The sequence below is a fragment of the Lissotriton helveticus genome, chromosome 3_1, assembly GCF_964261635.1.
Source record: "Lissotriton helveticus chromosome 3_1, aLisHel1.1, whole genome shotgun sequence".
Taxonomy (NCBI): domain Eukaryota; kingdom Metazoa; phylum Chordata; class Amphibia; order Caudata; family Salamandridae; genus Lissotriton; species Lissotriton helveticus.
The window spans coordinates 21,242,250-21,260,863 of NC_136061.1; the positions used below are offsets into that span (position 1 = coordinate 21,242,250).

Consider the following 18,614-nt stretch of genomic DNA (forward strand, 5'->3'; position numbering starts at 1 on the left):
GCAGAAGGAGAGGAAAAGAAGAGACTACAAGAGACTTTTGCTTTTATTGAACTTTGTGCCAAACTCTGCTAAAGATCTCCAAGGGCTTGCTGTTGAACTTGCCCCCTGACCAGCGCCCCAGGAACAGTGGGTGCTACCCCTCTGAAGAAAGCTGCTGTGTGTGCTGCTTATCGCTGCAGCGCTGATTGAGGAGTCTGAGAGCGTTGTGCGTCTCTGCCACGCTCCCCGTGATCCAGGACATCGAAATCCCCCCCGAGCACCGTGACAGGGGCCCAACGTGGACAGCAAGAGCAACGTGAAGCCCAGCCGCCGCTGGCCAGAACACCGTGACTGCATCTGCCTGTGAGCCCCGAGAGCAACGTGAAGGAGGACCCGTCCGGTCCAAGCACCCGAGTTGGCTGCGCTTTGCGCCGTAGACCCCTCTGCAACGACGGACTGCCGCCCTGTGATCACCCCCCTCTGATCGGCATCCTGCCCGACCAGCTCAGCTGTGAGTGCACAGCTGCCATCGGCACTTTGGCTGGGTACGTCCCGCACTTGGGGACCGTACTGCCACTTGCCGCCACCTCACAGCCGCCGCCTTCAGGGTAGGAGCGAACCCCAAAAGAAAGGACCCTGCCGCCACTAATCACCGCCGCCCCGGGTGACCCGTGACCTGCCCAGCTGAGAGCCGCAGCTCGCTGCGACCCCAGGGAAGCAACACGACGTGGGACAGGCCCCCCTTTCAGCCGTCCGCTCCACAAGACTCAAGGTACTGTGCGCTGATCAAACGACCTGTGTGCCTCGCTGGAGCCGGAGTGCGCGCGCTGAGAGTCGTGCGCTTCACACCCCCTCCTACGCTCGAGGCGCACCGTGCCCTGAGCCCTGCCTCTGCTCCCTGGCCCTTGCCCTTGCCTGGGCTGCATCGTACCCTGACCAGTGGGGTCCGTACTGAGAGCAGTACGCCTCACACCGCCGGTTCGCCAGGACCGCACTGTACGCCGCTCACGCGTGATGGGTGAGGCTTGGGGGGGGGCCGCGCAGGAAAACCGAACGGAGCGCACAGGAGCGCCGCAAAGCCCAGAAGCGCTAGAAGGCACATTATCTTACAGAAATTGGGCAGAAGGCCCAAAACATCGTATTTTGAAGAACTGTGACATTATTAAGAGTAACTGGAACCTTGCATTCTCAAAAGTAACCAAGACTGTATTTACAAGCCTGCTTCTGAAAAGTATATAAAGAGAATATATTTTTAATACAATACAGTTTGGTGTCATTGTGTGGTGGGTTGTTTGTGATGGTATGATATTGCAAATGTTTAACCCTATGTGCCCCAGAGATTAGCCTAGACTGCTTGCGCCACACTACCTAGAGGGTAAGCAGAGGTTGTTCTTGAAGGTAACCCCTAGCCCTGACGTGGAAGAGAGGGTCCCTGCTTGTCGCCAGTGCTGCACTGCGCCAACCAGAGACTCCCCTTTCCAACATGCAGCAAGACTACTGTTCAAGCTAAAAAGACGAGCACACGCTACGCTACTGCTGCAGAAATTGCATTGGCTGCTAGTCAAACAGAGGGCCATGTTCAAAGGTCCGTGCACTGCGCACAAGACGTTACATGCACAGTACCAGACTATACCGAGGAACGGCTGAGGCACAACTTACCTGGACGCGGGCTACGATCCACTGAGGCGATCTTGCTGACCTGTCCATGCTTTAACAAAATAACTTTGGGTGGTCGGGCATTTTCAGATTAGATATCTCAGATCTGGAAAGGACTATCGGAAAGTCTGAGGAGAGAAACTGTTCTCCTGCTCTTTTGGAAGAGATTGAAAACGTTCTTACTTGAACAAGCTTTCAGAAGAGATTGACTTTATCATTTTAATAATATCAGCTGCAACATGTTATCTTAACCCTTAAGTAAGTGTCAGAAGACCTGTGGTATTTGTGCGCTATACAAGTGTTACTAACATAACATGACCATGACGGGAGCAACGGAGGGCGCCTTACCTCTTGAGGTGGAAGCGGAGGTAGCGGAGGATCCCGCGGCTGGGCAGGAAGGTGCAGCTCATGCACGACAAGAGCTGCCAGTGATGGAGGTTCCCGCGGCTGCTCGGCTGCGGCACGTGGTTGGTCTGCTTGATCAGCTGGCAGTAGATCTCGTCCCGGAGGGGCTTCAGGTCCTGGCAGGTCTGAAGGATTCCCTGAATGATGGGCACCGGGTCTGCCACCGTCTCGAGCTCCTGCAGAGAGTTGAAGACCTTCACGGCCTCGTCCTGCAGGGTGGTGTAGCCCTTCTCCCGTTGCACTGCAAAAAAAACAGAGTCCATCAATCCATCAACAGGCATCGAAAGGGAACTCATCCTGCAGCGCTCGCTATGTGCATACTATAATGCAGTTGGTAAAAGGGTTGAATAATTTCCTTGGTAATATTTTACCTACCATAAAAAGTTCTGGAATCAGTTTCATATCTCATCGAGGATCAGTTATTGCAAAGGAACAAGTGGCGACGCTGTATGATCCAGACGTATGTGGGCATCTGAAGTCCAGCAGAGGATCTAGACAGAGCATCCCAAACTGAGAACCCGAAGGAGCCAAAGCTATGCCTTCCCAGCAGCCATGATGGAAGGGCATGAACCTCTCCATGAGTGCCAGGGGAACAAACGAACAAAAGGTGGCATCCTTACAGTGCACGGCACACTGGTAGTACCATGGGCACCACGTCCTTCCACACTTTGGCATGCATAGGCAAACATTAAACACTGGGCTTCTATAGCTCACCCCATGCCTTTCCTACAGCTCACATCTCAACCATTAGGTCTGAATTAGCAAAGTGAAAAAATTTAATTACGGAATCCCTTGAGGCGTCCCTAAATTGCGGTGTGCTTTAGCCCCCCCCCAGCCTTTTTTACCTTTATTTGTGCCCTTTGGCTGAGATCGTGAATTCTTTTGGGTTGTCGTTGGTTTCATACGCCGACGACACCCAGCTAGTGATCTCAATCTCCCCGAACCCCAGCTCCAGCCACCTCAGCCTGGTCCCTGGTCTTCAGGAGGTGGCCAAACGCATGGCCACATCTAACTTGAGGCTCAATGGAGATAAGACTGAGGTGATGATATTAGGAAACAATCTTAATATAAAGTCCCCACCCATTGTGCCAGACTGACTTTTGAATCTCCCCAGTCCAGCTAAAGAGCCTTGGAATTTGGCTAGACGCCGATCTCACCGTGGACTGCCAGGCAAGGAAACGTGCAGCCACTTGCTTTTGCATCCTGAGAATGCTTAGAAAGGTGTTAAGTTTGCTCCCTTTCCTAGCTTGAAGTTGAATTGTCTAGAATCTTATCTCCCGCCTAGATTATGGCAATGCCCTCCTTCTGGGTTTGCCTAGCTACATCACAAAGATTGCAGACTACGCAGAATGCCGCTGATGCCGCTGTTTAGCTTCTTCTGAAAATTCAGAGGCGCGAGTCTGTAAAACGAGACTTAAAGGACCTCCGCTGGCTCTCAGTGGAACAGAGGGTCCATTTTAAGATTCTCTGCAAAAGAAAGGTCCACAAAGACGACCTGTAGAAGGAAAATGCTACTTACCCAGTATGCATCTGTTCTCGGCATGTAGAGCTGTAGATTCACATGCTTTGCATAGCCTGCCATCTAGTACTGTGTCCGTATATTTGCACTTTATTTTTCATCGAAGAAGTCTTTTCCAGTCATGAGGTGGGTGACTCCTCCTTTTGGTGATAGTACGCACGGGCATCGACTCCATTGTTAGATTGTTTTCCCGCAGAGGGTGGTAATGGAGTTTCTAAGAGTAGTAAAAGGAGATGTCCATGTACATATGTATCTAAGTAAGATGTAACTGCAACAGGTATTGGTACCCGGGGAGGCGGGTGGGCGCATGTGAATCTACAGCTCTATATGCCAAGAACAGATGCATACTGGGTAAGTAGCATTTTCCGTTCGAAGGCATGTGAGCTGTAGATCACATGCTCTGCATAGACTATACAGCAGTAATCTCCCAAAGCGGTGGATAACCTGTAGCTGTTGCAGAGTTTTGACAGAGTGTACGTAGAACTGCCTGGCCCACGCTAGCTTGCTGTCTTGTTAACACATCTCCAAATAGTGTTTTGTGAATGTGTGAGGTGTAGACCATGTTGCAGCTTTGCAGATGTCATCTATGAGGATGTTTCCTAAGACAGCCATAGAAGCCCCTAGTTTGCGAGTGGAGTGCGCTCTAGGGGAATTTTTTTTAAATTTTTTTTTTGTTTACATTTTTTTATTAGGATTTTGTACATTTCCAGGACAGGTCATAAAACAATCAACATAGGAGAAATCATGACATGGCAGATATAGTATTGGTTCAACGAACATGGGTTAGCTATTGTCTCCTGGGTGTGGCGTGTATGTAAGGAGTACCCGAGTTCGTCAGCAGGCTATCGCGTAGTAGAATGCCATGTCTTTGTGTACCTGAGTCCGTGGTCGGTATGATTATGGGGTCATGTGGGGCTGTTGCCCTCTGTCAGTGTTCCACCCCACACAACTTATACTAACAGCAATGTTATATACGAACTCGTCGGACTTGAACTTGCCGACTGAGGCTAAACTGGGATCTGCGGGGGGGTGGGGGGGTAACCTCCCCGAGGGGTGTATAAGAAAGAAGGGGAGGGAGGCAGCGTGAGGGAGAGAACATCGAGCGTAGGGGTCGCGCCGCTAGCAGGCGATGCCTCGGTGGGCACCACCCGGCGGGAGCTGGTAGTGCGTGTCATGGCGGGGGCTAGCATGATAACGGGGAGGGGGGGTCTGTGGCCGTAGCTGCTGACCTCCTCTACCGGGTGGGTCGCCGTGACGCATCGGCTACCCTACAGGGGCATTGTGTTTGTGGTGGCGAGTGGGTTTGTGGGCTGGGGTCCGGGGGAGGCCGTCAGGTGGGGTCTGCGTCAGGTCTGGGGCGTCTTGGACTGCCGTTTCGTGCTTAAACTGTATCAGCAGGTGTGCCCATTCCATAGAGATAGGGTGTTTGCGTGTCCCGTTTACCTCCTCATCTCTTAGAATCTCCTCCTCCGCTGCGCCCCACTTATTTACGGCTCCTACCCAAGCCGCTTCCGGTGGTCCCGTAGGGGCTCGCCAATGCATGGCTATATTCCGCTTGGCCAGGAGAATGGCTAGGGATGCGAACCGCCACTGCAACTTCTCGGATTTCTTCCTTCTATAGATACCTAGAGCGCAAGTCTCCCAGGTGGTGATGTGTTGTAGGGACACCAGCGCACGTAGCGTTTGGTGCACTTTGTTCCAATTCGTTTGCAGGGACGGGCAGTCCCAGAACATATGTTGAAAGGTTGCGCTCAGCACCTGGCAGCGGGGGCAGCGGAAGTCCGTGTCGGGGTAATATTTATGCAGTTTGTCGGGAGCTAGATAAACGCGGTGTAGTATGTTGAATTGTATATTTTTGAAGCGGGCGTTCCGAGGAACTTTTTTTGGGTACTCTAGCGCCAGTGTCCACTCCGAGTCGTGAAGGACTCGGCCTCTCTAGGGGGAATTGTTAATGTTAGTTTTGCTTTTGCACAGCATGTCTGAATGCACTTGACTATCCACCGTGCAATACCTGATTTTGAGATGGGATTGCGTTTATGAGGTGGGGCAAAATCCACAAAGAGTTGTTTTGTCTTATGGAAAGGTTTTGTCCTTTCTATGTAATAGAGTAATGGTCTTTTAATGCCTAAGATGTGAGGAGCACGTTCTGCCACAGAATCTGGTTGAGGGAAGAACACACAAAACTCAACAGATTGGTTGATATGGAAGGTAGAAATCACCTTGGGTCGAAATTTAGGATTAGTCCGAAGAACCACTCTGTTTTGGTGTGCTTGTAAACATGCTTCTTCTACGGTTAGTGCCTGAAGCTCACCTACTCTCCTTAGAGATGTAATAGCAATGAGGAAAGCGTCTTTCCAAGTTAGAAATTGCAGCTCACATTTATGTAATGGCTCAAAGGGTGGACCCATAAGTCTGGCGAGGACAATATTGAGATTCCACACTGGGGCAGGTGAAAGTCTTGGGGGAATGATTATTTTGAGTTCTTCCATAAATGCCTTAATAACAGGCCCTTTGAAGAGAGACAGGTGCTGTCTACTTTGAAGGCATGCGGGTATTGCAGCAAGATGTACGCGTATGGATGTGTACGTTAAATTTGAACGCTGTCGATGCAGTAAATAGCAGATGATGTTCTGAACTGAAGCATCAATCAGGTTGATTTGATTGTTATTACAATAAATAACAAACAGTTCCCACTTTGCTGCATAGCAAGCCCTTGTAGTAGGACGTCTAGCCTCTTTGTGCAGTCTGGCGGAAGATTAAGGTAGCAAACTATGACTTCAGATGCCAGATCGCAAGGTTGAGATGACCGGGATCTGGATGTCTTATCTCTTCACGGCTCTGTAAGATGTAGTTTTCGGTGAAGGACTAGTGAGTGCTTCAACAGGGTGGTGAACTACGGTTGACGGGCCCATGTGGGAGCAACTAGGATTAGTGTCAGGGACACCTGCCTGAGCTTTTGAACCACTAGTGGAATGAGTGGGAGAAGCGGAAAAGCGTAGGAAAATATCCCTCATCAATTCATCCATAGTGATTTGCCTCTGGACAATGGGTGTGGATACCTGGAGGCGAAGCTTGGGCCTTTTGCGCATAGGTTTGTGGCAAACAGATCTATGTCTTGCAAGCCCCACATCTGAAAGAACAGGAGGAGAACTCGAGGGTGGAGTTCCCACTCATGGATCTGTTGGCTCTGTCTGCTGAGCAGATCTGTCATTTAATTGTCTACTCCTGGAAGTTGTTCTGCGAGGAGATACATTTTGCGATGTATGACCCACCTCCAGATGGTCTGTGCTAGTTGTTACAGCTGGAGAGTGTTCCACCCCCCCCCGTTTCTGCATGTAATACATTGATGTCATGTTGTCTGTGCCTATCAGGGCAGCTTTGTCTACTAGATGAACTTGAAAGGCTTTGAGTGCTAGAAATATTTCTAGGAGCTCTAGATGATTTATGTGAAGCTGCTTTTGCTGCTGACTCCACATGCCCTGAATTGTGTGAGTTTGGAGATGAGCTCCCCAACCAGTGAGCGATGAGTCTCCTGTTAGCACTGTCTGTGTAACTGGGTCGATGAAGGGCCGTACTTTGGAAAGGTTTTGTGGATTCCACCACTGCAGAGAACGATAAGTGGGCTGTCCACCAACACTAGATCTGATAATTGACCCTGAGACTGATTCCACTGACATGCAAAGCATTCCTGAAGGGGACGCATTTGAAGTCTTGCGTAGGGGACTATTAGGATGCAAGACGCCATCATTCATAGTAACTGCATGAACATTCGAGCTGGCAATGAGTGTTGAGGCTGGAACTGGCAAAGTAGAGTTTGAATGCCGCAGATTCTGGCTGGATTGGAATAGGCAGGAGCCGTTTGTGTATCTCGAGTGGCTCCCAAATACACTTGCGGGTTGGAGGGTTGGAGATGGGAATTGGACAGATTTACTGGGCGTCATACTGGATTCCTCACTCTCGATGAACAGACAAGCCAACGCCGTTTCTTCATCTTGCTTCAACATTCTTCGCATGCTCAAAAAAACATTTCGCTGGATCCCTACCGAAACTAGAAAAACAGTCACCCACGCCCTGGTCACGAGCCGACTGGACTACGGAAACACCCTCTACGCCGGCACCACCGCAAAACTCAAGAAAAAACTACAACGCATCCAGAACGCCTCAGCCAGGCTCATATTAGACATCCCGCGTAAAGAACACATCTCTGATCACCTGAAAAACCTCCACTGGCTCCCCGTCAATAAGAGGATCACTTTCCGGCTCCTAACCCACGCACACAAAGCACTCTACGAAATCGGACCCGAATGCCTCAACACACGACTATCCTTCTACACCCCCTCCCGCCAGCTACGATCCTCCAACCAAGCCCTTGCCACTGTACCTCGCATCAACAAAACCACCATGGGAGGTAGATCCTTCTCTTACCTGGCAGCTAAAACTTGGAACTCACTTCCCACTCACCTTCGCCTTACTCAGAACCACCTAGCATTCAGAAAGCAACTCAAAACGTGGATATTCGACAAGTAACTCCCCACCCTTCTACAAGCGCCTTGAGACCCTCTGGGTATGTAGCGCGCTATATAAATCTTTTGACTTGACTTGACTTGACTGTGAATCCGAGATCATGGAGCAGCACTGTTGTGGGAATATGTCGTAGACAGTATGCTTGCCAGCTGGCTTTTATGAGCCAGTCATCTAAGTATGGGAAGATGTGAATACGTTGTCTTCGTAGATGAGCTGTGCCTACTGCCAGGCATGTGGTGAAAACCCTGAAAGCAGTAGCGACTCCGAATGGGAGTACTTTGAATTGGTAATGTTGCCCCGCTACCACAAACCTAAGGTATTTGCGTTGAGTGAGGTGTATCGGGATGTGGAAGTAGGTGTCCTTTAAATCGAAAGTGGACAGAAAGTCGCCTTGCTGAAGGAGCCGGAGTACTTTTTGGAGTGTCACCATATGAAAGTGATCCGTTTGGATCTATGGATTGAGGTCTCGGAGGTCTAGTATAGGCCTGAGAGAGACGTATTTTTGGGGAATTAAGAAGTTTAAAGAGTATACACCGGCCCCTTGATATTGTAATGGGGCTGGTTCTATACCTCCTTTTTGTAACAGAGAGAGCACTTCTTGTTTGAGAAGGTTAAGATGTTTTTGTGACATTGTGTGTGATCTTGGAGGAATGTTTGGGGGAGTGTCTGTAAGTTCCAGGCAATAACCATTTTTTTTTTTTTTTTTTGTAAATATATTTTTATTGCAGAATTAAGAACAAGACCACATCTTAAGCCAATCAGTACACTTGCAGCATCACAATCTTAAAAGTTACAGATATATCGTACACAGCCATTTGGCCCACATCCCGGAGGCTGGGCGGCGCTGCAGGATTACCCTTCTCAGTAGGATGCTTCCGTGTCCTCCTTTCCCAGGTATTCGACCAGCATCACTTTTTAGTATCTGCTTTTACCCCCCTAAAACTCCCCCCCCCCCATGCATCAACAAGCGAACTCTGAATTTTCAGGGAGAAACCGTCAACAGCTCATACCTCGCCCAATCCAGTGCCGACCAAGTCGCTCCAGAGTCCCCCTTCCCGGGCCTCCCCTGTATCACTGTCAGAATACCTGCCTGCTATCCCGGGAGCCCCGGTTCCCTGGGTCCAACCTACGTGCTATCCTCCTATTCTACTCCGGGCCGCTAAGTCGAGCTACCCTCCTCAAAACGCCCCCCCCCCCCCAACTACTGCTGCTGCTGCTAATGCGGGCTGTCCAAATCCGTGCTATCTCAGAGGCTCGCCATCCACCAGGAGTCGTTCGCAATCGCTAAAAGTGCATGGAAGCCGCATGGATCATCACTCCTCCTCGTCATCCCCCACCATGTAATCACGCAACGCTTGCACCACCATCTCCCAAGCTCTTGCCATGTCCAGACAGCTCTCCTTGCCAAGTCTAGTAGCCTGCCGCATTCTAATGATGCTTTCACAGCCCGCCCACTTCAACAGCTCATTCATCCACCTCCTCACTGAAGGGCCTTCACTAGACTTCCAGTGCCAGGTTATCTCTCTTTGTGCCAATATAAGTCCCAAATCAATAAATTTACTGGTGATTCTCGTCTTTTTTGTATGCGGGAACCAGAGCAGGAGACATGCCGCCATATCAAAGTCCACCTCCCTATCCGTTACCGCATTCAAGAGCACCCCCACCTCCGGCCAGTACGTCCCCAGTGTCGGACATCCCCACAACATGTGATCCAAGTCAACCTCGGGCGCCAAGCATCGTGGGCACACGGCGTCATGCACCTGGAAGTACCGTTTTATCCTCTCCGGAGTCAAGTACGCCCTATGTATTATAAAGAAATGCACCTGCTGAAACCGTGCGTTCCTCGTGCCCTTCCACGTCCGCCGCAGGACCTGACTCCAGACCGTGTCCAGAATGGGCTTGCCTATGCTATCCTCCCATCGCGACTTCAAGGCCAGCAGTGGAGCTAGCCCCTCGTTCAACATTCTCATGTGGAGACACGTCACCGCTTTAACAGTGCCCGCTGCCATCACCACATATTGGCATGCCATGGTCACTTCCGGCTCGGCAAGCCCTACTCCCCAATGTTTTTGCAGCGCCGCCACCACTGCCGCGTGCAATAGAAAGGTACCGTCTGGCAAGCCAAACTGCTCCTGAAGCACTTGATAGGGAACCAATGCTCCATCAATGTACAGGTCCCCCACCATCTGTAGACCCAATTCCTCCCATTCCAGAAGCCTGGACCAGTCACCCCATGCGGCAGCGCGGTCACCATCCCCAGCGGTATCTCCGGTGCATACGGCCGGACCTTCCTCGCTCTTTTCAGACTCCGCTGCCAGCACATTCTAAGCGTCCTTTCCTCCACCGTTAGCTCCCTCGAATCCAGTTTCTGTTGCATAACTATATAAGAAAGGATGTACTTTGGAATACCAGCACCACGGTCACACTCAGGACCCCTGAATTCTCTAGCCACATTCTGCGTTAGGGTCTGCAGTTGCGCCGCTAGGTAATATAGCTCAAAATCGGGGACCGCCATTCCCCCTTCAATCTTAGGCCTGATCAGAGTTTCCAACGCCACCCTCCGCCGACCTTGGCCCCAAAGGAAGCCAGTCACCAACATCTTCAGTTCCTTAAAGACCCGCTGCGGAATCCATACCGGCAGCGTTCGAAAGTAATAAAGCAGCCGGGGAAGCGCCACCATCTTCAACAGTGCTACTCGGCCCAGTACCGACAGAGGGAGAGAGGCCCAGAATGCCATGCAGCCCTTCAGCGCACGTATGCACCGCCCTACGTTCCCCTCCAGGAGATCAGCTGCCTCGTGATAAATTCGCACCCCGAGGTAGGTGAAGCCAGAAGGCTCCCATACTACCTCCCTTGCTAATGGGGGACAGGGCGTACCTGCCCGCAATGGGAATACACAGGTCTTAGTCCAATTCACCCTGAGGCCCGACAGCCGACCGAATCCAACCAGCATATCTACCGCTCCCTCCAGTGACCGTTCAGCGTCCGCTAAGTACAGCAGCAAGTCATCAGCGTATAACGAGATATAATGCGACTCCGGCCCTTGCGTGATCCCTCCATACACTGTACCCATCCTCGCCGGCGCTGCCAGCGGTTCCATCGCCAATGCGAACAGCAGGGGGGACAATGAGCAGCCCTGTCTCATCCCCCTACAAACAGGGTAGGCCGAAGATATCAGCGGGCCCAGGCGCACCCTTGCCCTAGCCGACGTGTAAAGGACCCTCGTCCAGCTCCGGAATCCCTCCCCAACTCCGAACTTCAGCAGCACCTCATCTAAATACTGCCATTCAAGGCTATCAAAAGCCTTTTCGACATCAACCGCTAGCACCACGGAGTCAAGAGCCGAAGACCCGGCACTATCCAAAATTCGGACCAGCCGTCGTATATTCATAGAGGTATTCCTAGTCGGGATAAACCCCGCTTGGTCCCTATGCACTAGCCTTGTCATGTGCGGCAGTAACCTGGTGCCTTGAGGGATAATCTACCCTTTGGACAATTTCTCCGAATCCGAAGAAATTGCACGTCACTGACTGATTTTGTACGTGAAGCTTCTACCCTCCAAAATAAACTCCAGGATAAAGGCTACCCGACCAGACTTCTGAAACAATCATTTAAAAGGGCACGTAACAACAATAGAGAAGCCCTGTTGGAGTCGAACCCAAAGCCAATAAATGATGTCATTACTTGCGTAACAACATACACCAGGAATTCCACCTTTATCAAGAAAACGATCAACTCACACTGGGGCACTCTGAACTCTGCTGGGCTGGATATCCCACGTCCACGCTTTGCTTTCAAAAGAACTGCTAACCTAAAGGACACCCTGACCCACACCCGACCCAAGAAGTCAAGCACCCACCGTGAGAACCCCTTGTGGGACTTGCCACCAGTGGTTGGGCACTACAGGTGTGGTAGTTGCATCGTCTGTCCTCAAGCCATACAAAGCAAAGATATCAAGCTGACAGCAACGTTTACCTGGCACATGAACAAACATACTAATTGTAACAGTAGCCGCTGTATATACATGCTCATATGCCCCTGTGGGCTGAAGTACATAGGCATGACTATGCGAACTGTGAAAACACGGATCATTGAGCACAATAGTAACATTCGCTGTACTAAGACACACACCAGGCTCTATGAACACTGTAAAGAAGCGGGACATAGGGCAGACAACCTTCAATGGATAGTCTTGGAATGTCATCCCTCCATCCACCAACATGCACTATACAGACTGGAACAGAGGTGGGTGCACCGTCTTCAATTGGACACCTGTGGTTTGAACGATTCTATCCCGTGGAATCAACTAGCGAGATGACTCCGCCACTTGACAACCCCTGCTTTGCCTAGTGCTCAAGAGACCGGTCATCCTCCCTCTTGAATAATAATTTTTACACTACAGCATCATACCAGTCCCACGGACGGAGGGGCACCTCTAACCCGAGGCTTTTCTAGTCCCAGGGGCACCGTGGTATCCCCACCCCTGAATTAAAAAACCCCCCCGGGGTCACCCTGTCCCGTCTGGCCCTGTATACTGACCTAAGCACGGCCATTACATCACATCCCTAATCCTAGGATATACTAATCCCATGGGCACTGTAGTATCCCCCCACCCCTGAGCTAACCCGCCACCCCTTAGTCAACTCCCCGGGGTCAGCCGGCCCACCCTAGCCCGATCTATCACCCACCTTTGGCCATAGGGTGTCTGAGCCAGCCATCAGTCCTCATGTCACTGGCGATCCCTACCTGGGTGGATCAGCCTCCAATATGACTATGGAGACGTCTATGTTACCCCTACCCCTAACCTCACACACCACCTGGCAACGCTCCCGTTAATGGCACTTTGATTTCCTATAATCAGGAACTCGTTGTCTGTTAACGGACTATGACAGTGATGTTGCATTAATAAATTTGGATCCTCACACCGAGGACCCGTTTTGGCGCAGCCGCGCTGTACCATGCGAGCAACGTCAGCGCCCCTGACTCCCCATGACCGCACATCAAAGCGGATGCTTTCTCAACAGATTGCGCTTAGGTAGGCAAACTACCTTTCCCATGAGCCCTCCAGAATGGCCTCTGATTGGCGCCCCCGGCGTCTCTGTCATCACGGCCACGCCCCCCCCGCACTCGGACGCCCTACTCTTAATGGCGGCGGTGTCTCCACTCTCCACCGGCTGTTCCGCGTGAAGTACACACCGTGTGTGGGGGGGTAGGTGATATCGGTGCACTCTCCCCGTCGCCAAGGTAAGCCTGCCAGATCGAGCAATCGCTCGCCGCCGCTCTTTGACTATGGAACTCATGCTGGGGCTCACGTGGGGCGCACCGCACCGCCGGGCTGTCTAGGCTGTATATTCAGCTAGTTTATAGCTGCCCTCCGAACAGTACTCCTTGTTAGTTCCCAACCCTTTACCATCACTCCTGGTACAATCTTTGTACACTTCAGTTCCCAGGTGCTCATAAACGGGTTAACATACACCCCTATGTCTGCACAGCCTTTTTGGCACTTGACAGCCTGGCGAGGCGGGGCGACCGATGTCCCCTTGCCTTACCTGTACTACTCCCCTGGTGACAACCTCTTGGGTTGATCCTGTTTTGACATGCTTTCTTCCTCTGTTCTTTTCCTCCCTTAGGGCTAGATCCCTAGCGCAGTCCCCACAGGAACGAGCCGCGCAGACTGCCATTGGGCTCCTAAGGGTAGGTTATACATATTATACCAAAACCATCCCACAGAGTGCTTGCCTCCCTCCTCGTGGCTTAGTGGCGTTTTAATTGTAATGAATGTTTTCTCCCATTACAGTGGCTGTAGTTTTAGTAAATAACAGACCACCTTTGCAACGAGTAGTACTCACACATGCCCTGAATACCCTCTGGGTCATGTCCTGTTACACGTAATAATGGTCTCTCTCCCCTCACCACGTTGCACTCCATTGTTTCCTTGACACCTAGTAGATGACGTATAACTGGGTGCGTGATTGACTTTTGGGGTGAAGTCAACGCTTAGCTTGTCAGCGTTGTTATTAATAACGATATTGTAGCAATTGTTATGTTTACTTTATTCCTAGGTCTTACGGTGATGCAGTGTCCCTCGCCAGCCTTAGACCTAGACCTCTCAGGTTGTATCAACAATAGCCTGTAGCTCACCTTTTGGGCACATTAGGTTTATATGAGCACTTTTTTCGGTCCTGAAGAATTGCCCTGCTGGGCATGAAACAGGTTGACCAAGTGGAGGGTCGATATGAGGCCACACTAATAGATACGTTGGTCCTCAGTACCCCTCCCTGCACCTTTTAACAAAGTGGCTAGCCACATGAATAAAGGTTTCCCTGTGGACTATCCAACTTTTTTTAAAATTATTCACCTTTTGCTCACTACCTCACCTTTTTAAGCCTCACAAGTTTCTACATATCACGGCAAGGAACAAAAGACCTCCGCAAAAGAGTGACACTTGTTGTCACCCGTCGGGCATTGCAGCGCCGGCCCGACGAAGGAGCAGGAAGCCGATGATTTAAACAACATCTCTAGTAGGCTGAATGAGACATGTCATCCAGCTCTTCAGTTGTGTGAGGCTTCCTTAGTTCCGTCAAGGAACTTGCTGATTTTTTAGCACTCCACACCCTCTTGCTGACTCTCAGCTAACTAGGAGAGAGACCTTATTACCTGTCTAACCCTAGGGGAACTGTGTACAACCTTGCTTGCTTAGTAACCTGGTGGCCAGGATTCGACTCAAGATCTTGTAGTCCACTGTCAGCATCGATAAGGGCCTGTAAGATGTCACACTCAACGCATCTTTGCCTGGCTTCAACAGTGGCACCACCAGTGCCTCCCTCATTGACTCAGGCAGGCAACCCCGTTGCCTGGCCTCCGAGTACACCACCAATAGTTTTGGCGCTAGGATGTCAACAAATTTGGCATAGAACTCTATTGGCAAACCGTCCACTCCTGGGGTTTTATTTCGAGCCATCTGTTTAATAGCTACTCTCACCTCTGCCAGCGTTATAGGACCTCCCAGTTCCTTAGCATCCTCACTATCCAGCACTGGCAGCGGGAGCAAGGCCAAGTGTTCGCCTATCTCGTCCCTCCCCGCCTCCAGGTGGCATTCATACAGTCCCGTGTAATAGGACTGAAAGCACGCCAACACAGCTGACTGCGAGTAGACTACCTCCCCCCCTTCTGCTCTTATACTCATGATCGGGCACCCCCTAGGCTCAGGATCCGCAAGTTTGGCAAGGAGCGCGCCCACTTTATCACGTTCCTCATGTACCCTGATGTTATACAACTTATAGTCATAACACCGCAGCCGTCAGTTTCAGTTGCCACCACTTCCTTAGCCTCCACCAATCTCTCCTGCAGATCCGGCCGTTCAGGCCTCCGACGTTCCAGGTCTCGCAACGCCACTTCTGCTTTCGCTAAATCATTCAGGACAGTCGCCTGCGCATTCGAGAACCCACCCATGCACACGCCCCTCACCACCACTTTCATCGCATCCCATTCTATTGATCGCGACGTCGCGGAGCCCTCATTCTCCGCAAAGTAGCGGTCAATGCCCTGTTGAACCATGTCACTGAACACCAGATCTTCCAGCGCCGCCGGCCGAAGCCGCCACGATGGGACCGCCGACCTAGCCCGTTGCCACTGCACTGACACCAATAAGGGGTTATGATCCGATATGGTCCTAGCCAGGTACTCAGTATGCGTCACCGCCGTTGCCAAAGTGCCACTACACAACACTGCGTCTAATCTAACATGTAGGTCGTGTATTGCAGAAAAGTAGGAGTAATCCCTCATCCCAGAATGCTGTACCCTCCACACATCAAGCAGTCCCCACTTCTCCTGCCAAGCCTTCCTATGAGCCGCCAGCCTGCGCACTGGGGAGTCGACCAACGGCGGGTGCGACCTATCCAGTACTACATCAGTGATCGAGTTAAAGTCGCCCCCTAATAAGACCGGGCCAGCCAAAAAGTGAGCCAGCGAACTTGTTAAGCCGTCAAAAAAGCGGGCCTGATCAGAATTGGGGGCATACACACTGCACAGGACCACCTCCCTCCCATAAAGCCGCCCCTCCACCGCCACATATCTACCCTCGGGATCAACCCGCTGTGACGTGACGTCGAACGGAGTCCCTGCTCTCACCCAGATTAGGGTCTCTCTGGCAAATGCTGAATAGGTTGTGCCAAACATAAACAAGGAGAATCCTACTGCCAGTGTGCACCACAGTGATGGGGAACACTCAGTGTAGTGTAAAATACCCCTCACACACCAACAGGCCCCTTGGTGTCATGCTTCATCATCGGGGTCTTCGCACCCCGCTAAGGGGATGCGGCACGCTACGACCTGCGACTACGAGGGAGCGTTAACAAGTAATAACTATGTGTGGTGTGTGTTGAGTGCACGTGAGGGGATTAATGTGAGTGAAGGGTGTGGTGAAAAATTACAAAGTACCTGGCTAGTGGGTGTAGTGAAAAAACTTTATTCCATACCCCTAGCTGGTGCTATTAAAAAGTGTGCAAAAGGCGAGGTTCAGAGTCTTAGTTAGGGACTCGACCTCTGGTGTGCGTCGACATGTTTCGGAACTGGTGTTCCTTCTTCAGGACGGGGCACAACTTCCCAACCCTACTCACGTATTTCTATTAAAAAGTGAAATTCTACTTCTTAAAAAGTGAAAATGACCTCACAGAGGCTATCAATGTGCCTACAGCGGTATCTTCGGTTCATGCAGTTGCATGCCCTGAAAAAAAGGAAAAAATCACCTTTAGTTTGGTTGTCAAAATAAGACTGACTCAGACAGGTGCAGTCACCTGGAGCCCCAAACAGTCAAATTGACCTGTAAAAAGATTGACATACAAGACACACAACACATAAGGCACACAAAAGGTTTTTTGTATATGTTTTTCATACTCATTGTCACTGTTGTGAATTGCGTCATGAGCATATCCAGAAACATCAGGGTAGGTAGGTGGATCCACAATCTGTGAGGATAAAGAAGTGGTTTCACTACTGTGACTCCTATTACTCACTGTTGGACTCCACACTAGATCTAGGTGTCAGAGAGTTGTCCTTATGTTCCATATGTATACTCACAAAATCCGCCTAAATTGGCCTCCTTCTACCACCCTGTGCTGCTCCGCCGTAAATGCGAATGTACGCACAGTGGTGGTATATATTGGGGATTCAGGCGGTCTCTCATTCGCTAATTAGCGGAAATCGGATGCTAGCCTAAAAAGGTACATCCGTATGTCCGCCTATCATGTCCCTTGCGCGTGCACCATGGTGCATGTGTTCTTTCGTTATTGGTTTATTGCCGGGTTTTCCTGAAGACCAAATAAGGAGAGTCCGCTGCCCTACCAATTACATGGCCAGACCCGAGTTTTACAGGTCAATTTGACTGTTTGGGGCTCCAGGTGACTGCACCTGTCTGAGTCAGTCTTATTTTGACAACCAAACTAAAGGTGATTTTTTCCTTTTTTTCAGGGCATGCAACTGCATGAACCGAAGATACCGCTGTAGGCACATTGATAGCCTCTGTGAGGTCATTTTCACTTTTTAAGAAGTAGAATTTCACTTTTTAATAGAAATACGTGAGTAGGGTTGGGAAGTTGTGCCCCGTCCTGAAGAAGGAACACCAGTTCCGAAACATGTCGACGCACACCAGAGGTCGAGTCCCTAACTAAGACTCTGAACCTCGCCTTTTGCACACTTTTTAATAGCACCAGCTAGGGGTATGGAATAAAGTTTTTTCACTACACCCACTAGCCAGGTACTTTTTAATTTTTCACCACACCCTTCACTCACATTAATCCCCTCACGTGCACTCAACACACACCACACATAGTTATTACTTGTTAACGCTCCCTCGTAGTCGCAGGTCGTAGCGTGCCGCATCCCCTTAGCGGGGTGCGAAGACCCCGATGATGAAGCATGACACCAAGGGGCCTGTTGGTGTGTGAGGGGTATTTTACACTACACTGAGTGTTCCCCATCACTGTGGTGCACACTGGCAGTAGGATTCTCCTTGTTTATGTATCAGTGCCCGTGGAGAAGGAATCCTATCTCTTTTCTCTACCTCCCTTCGTTGATAATTTAGGTTGTGCCAAACACCTGACCCCGCCACCTCCTCTGTAAAGCTCTGCATTCTTGCTTAGTTAAATGAGTCTCTTGAAGCATTGCTATCTGCACTCCCCGCCTCACCAGGTATGCATGCACCTTGTGGCGTTTCACCATCGTCTGAATTCCGCGGACATTCCATGTAATACATTTCACATTAGGTAACGACCCCATAGTAGACAGTTCTGAGCAGTTCCACCATCAAACAGTTGTACCCCGCACTGCAGCAGTTGCATCCCCCATCCCAATCTCCCCCCAAAACACCCCAAACCCCACTCCCCAGGACAGGACCTAATAACCCAGCTTCAGCCCCGTTCCAAACCATCAAAACCACACACTCACACTAATCTGTGGTCGCCACCACAGAAGGCCTTAGGGGCCACAAGAGGGTGATAGAGCACCGAACCAGGGCCAGCAGAGCTCCCCCCCC

The 18,614-nt window shown here is 50.7% G+C and overlaps 1 protein-coding gene across 1 annotated transcript in view; it reads right to left on the minus strand.

The window, feature by feature from the left end:
* LOC144822056 (unconventional myosin-X-like) overlaps positions 1–18,614 on the minus strand; it is a 618,454-nt gene that overhangs the window by 26,220 nt on the left and 573,620 nt on the right. The window contains exon 34 of the mRNA XM_078679130.1: positions 1,984–2,281. Coding sequence (XP_078535256.1) covers positions 1,984–2,281 — 298 coding nt within the window. The remainder of the gene's footprint in view (positions 1–1,983; positions 2,282–18,614) is intronic.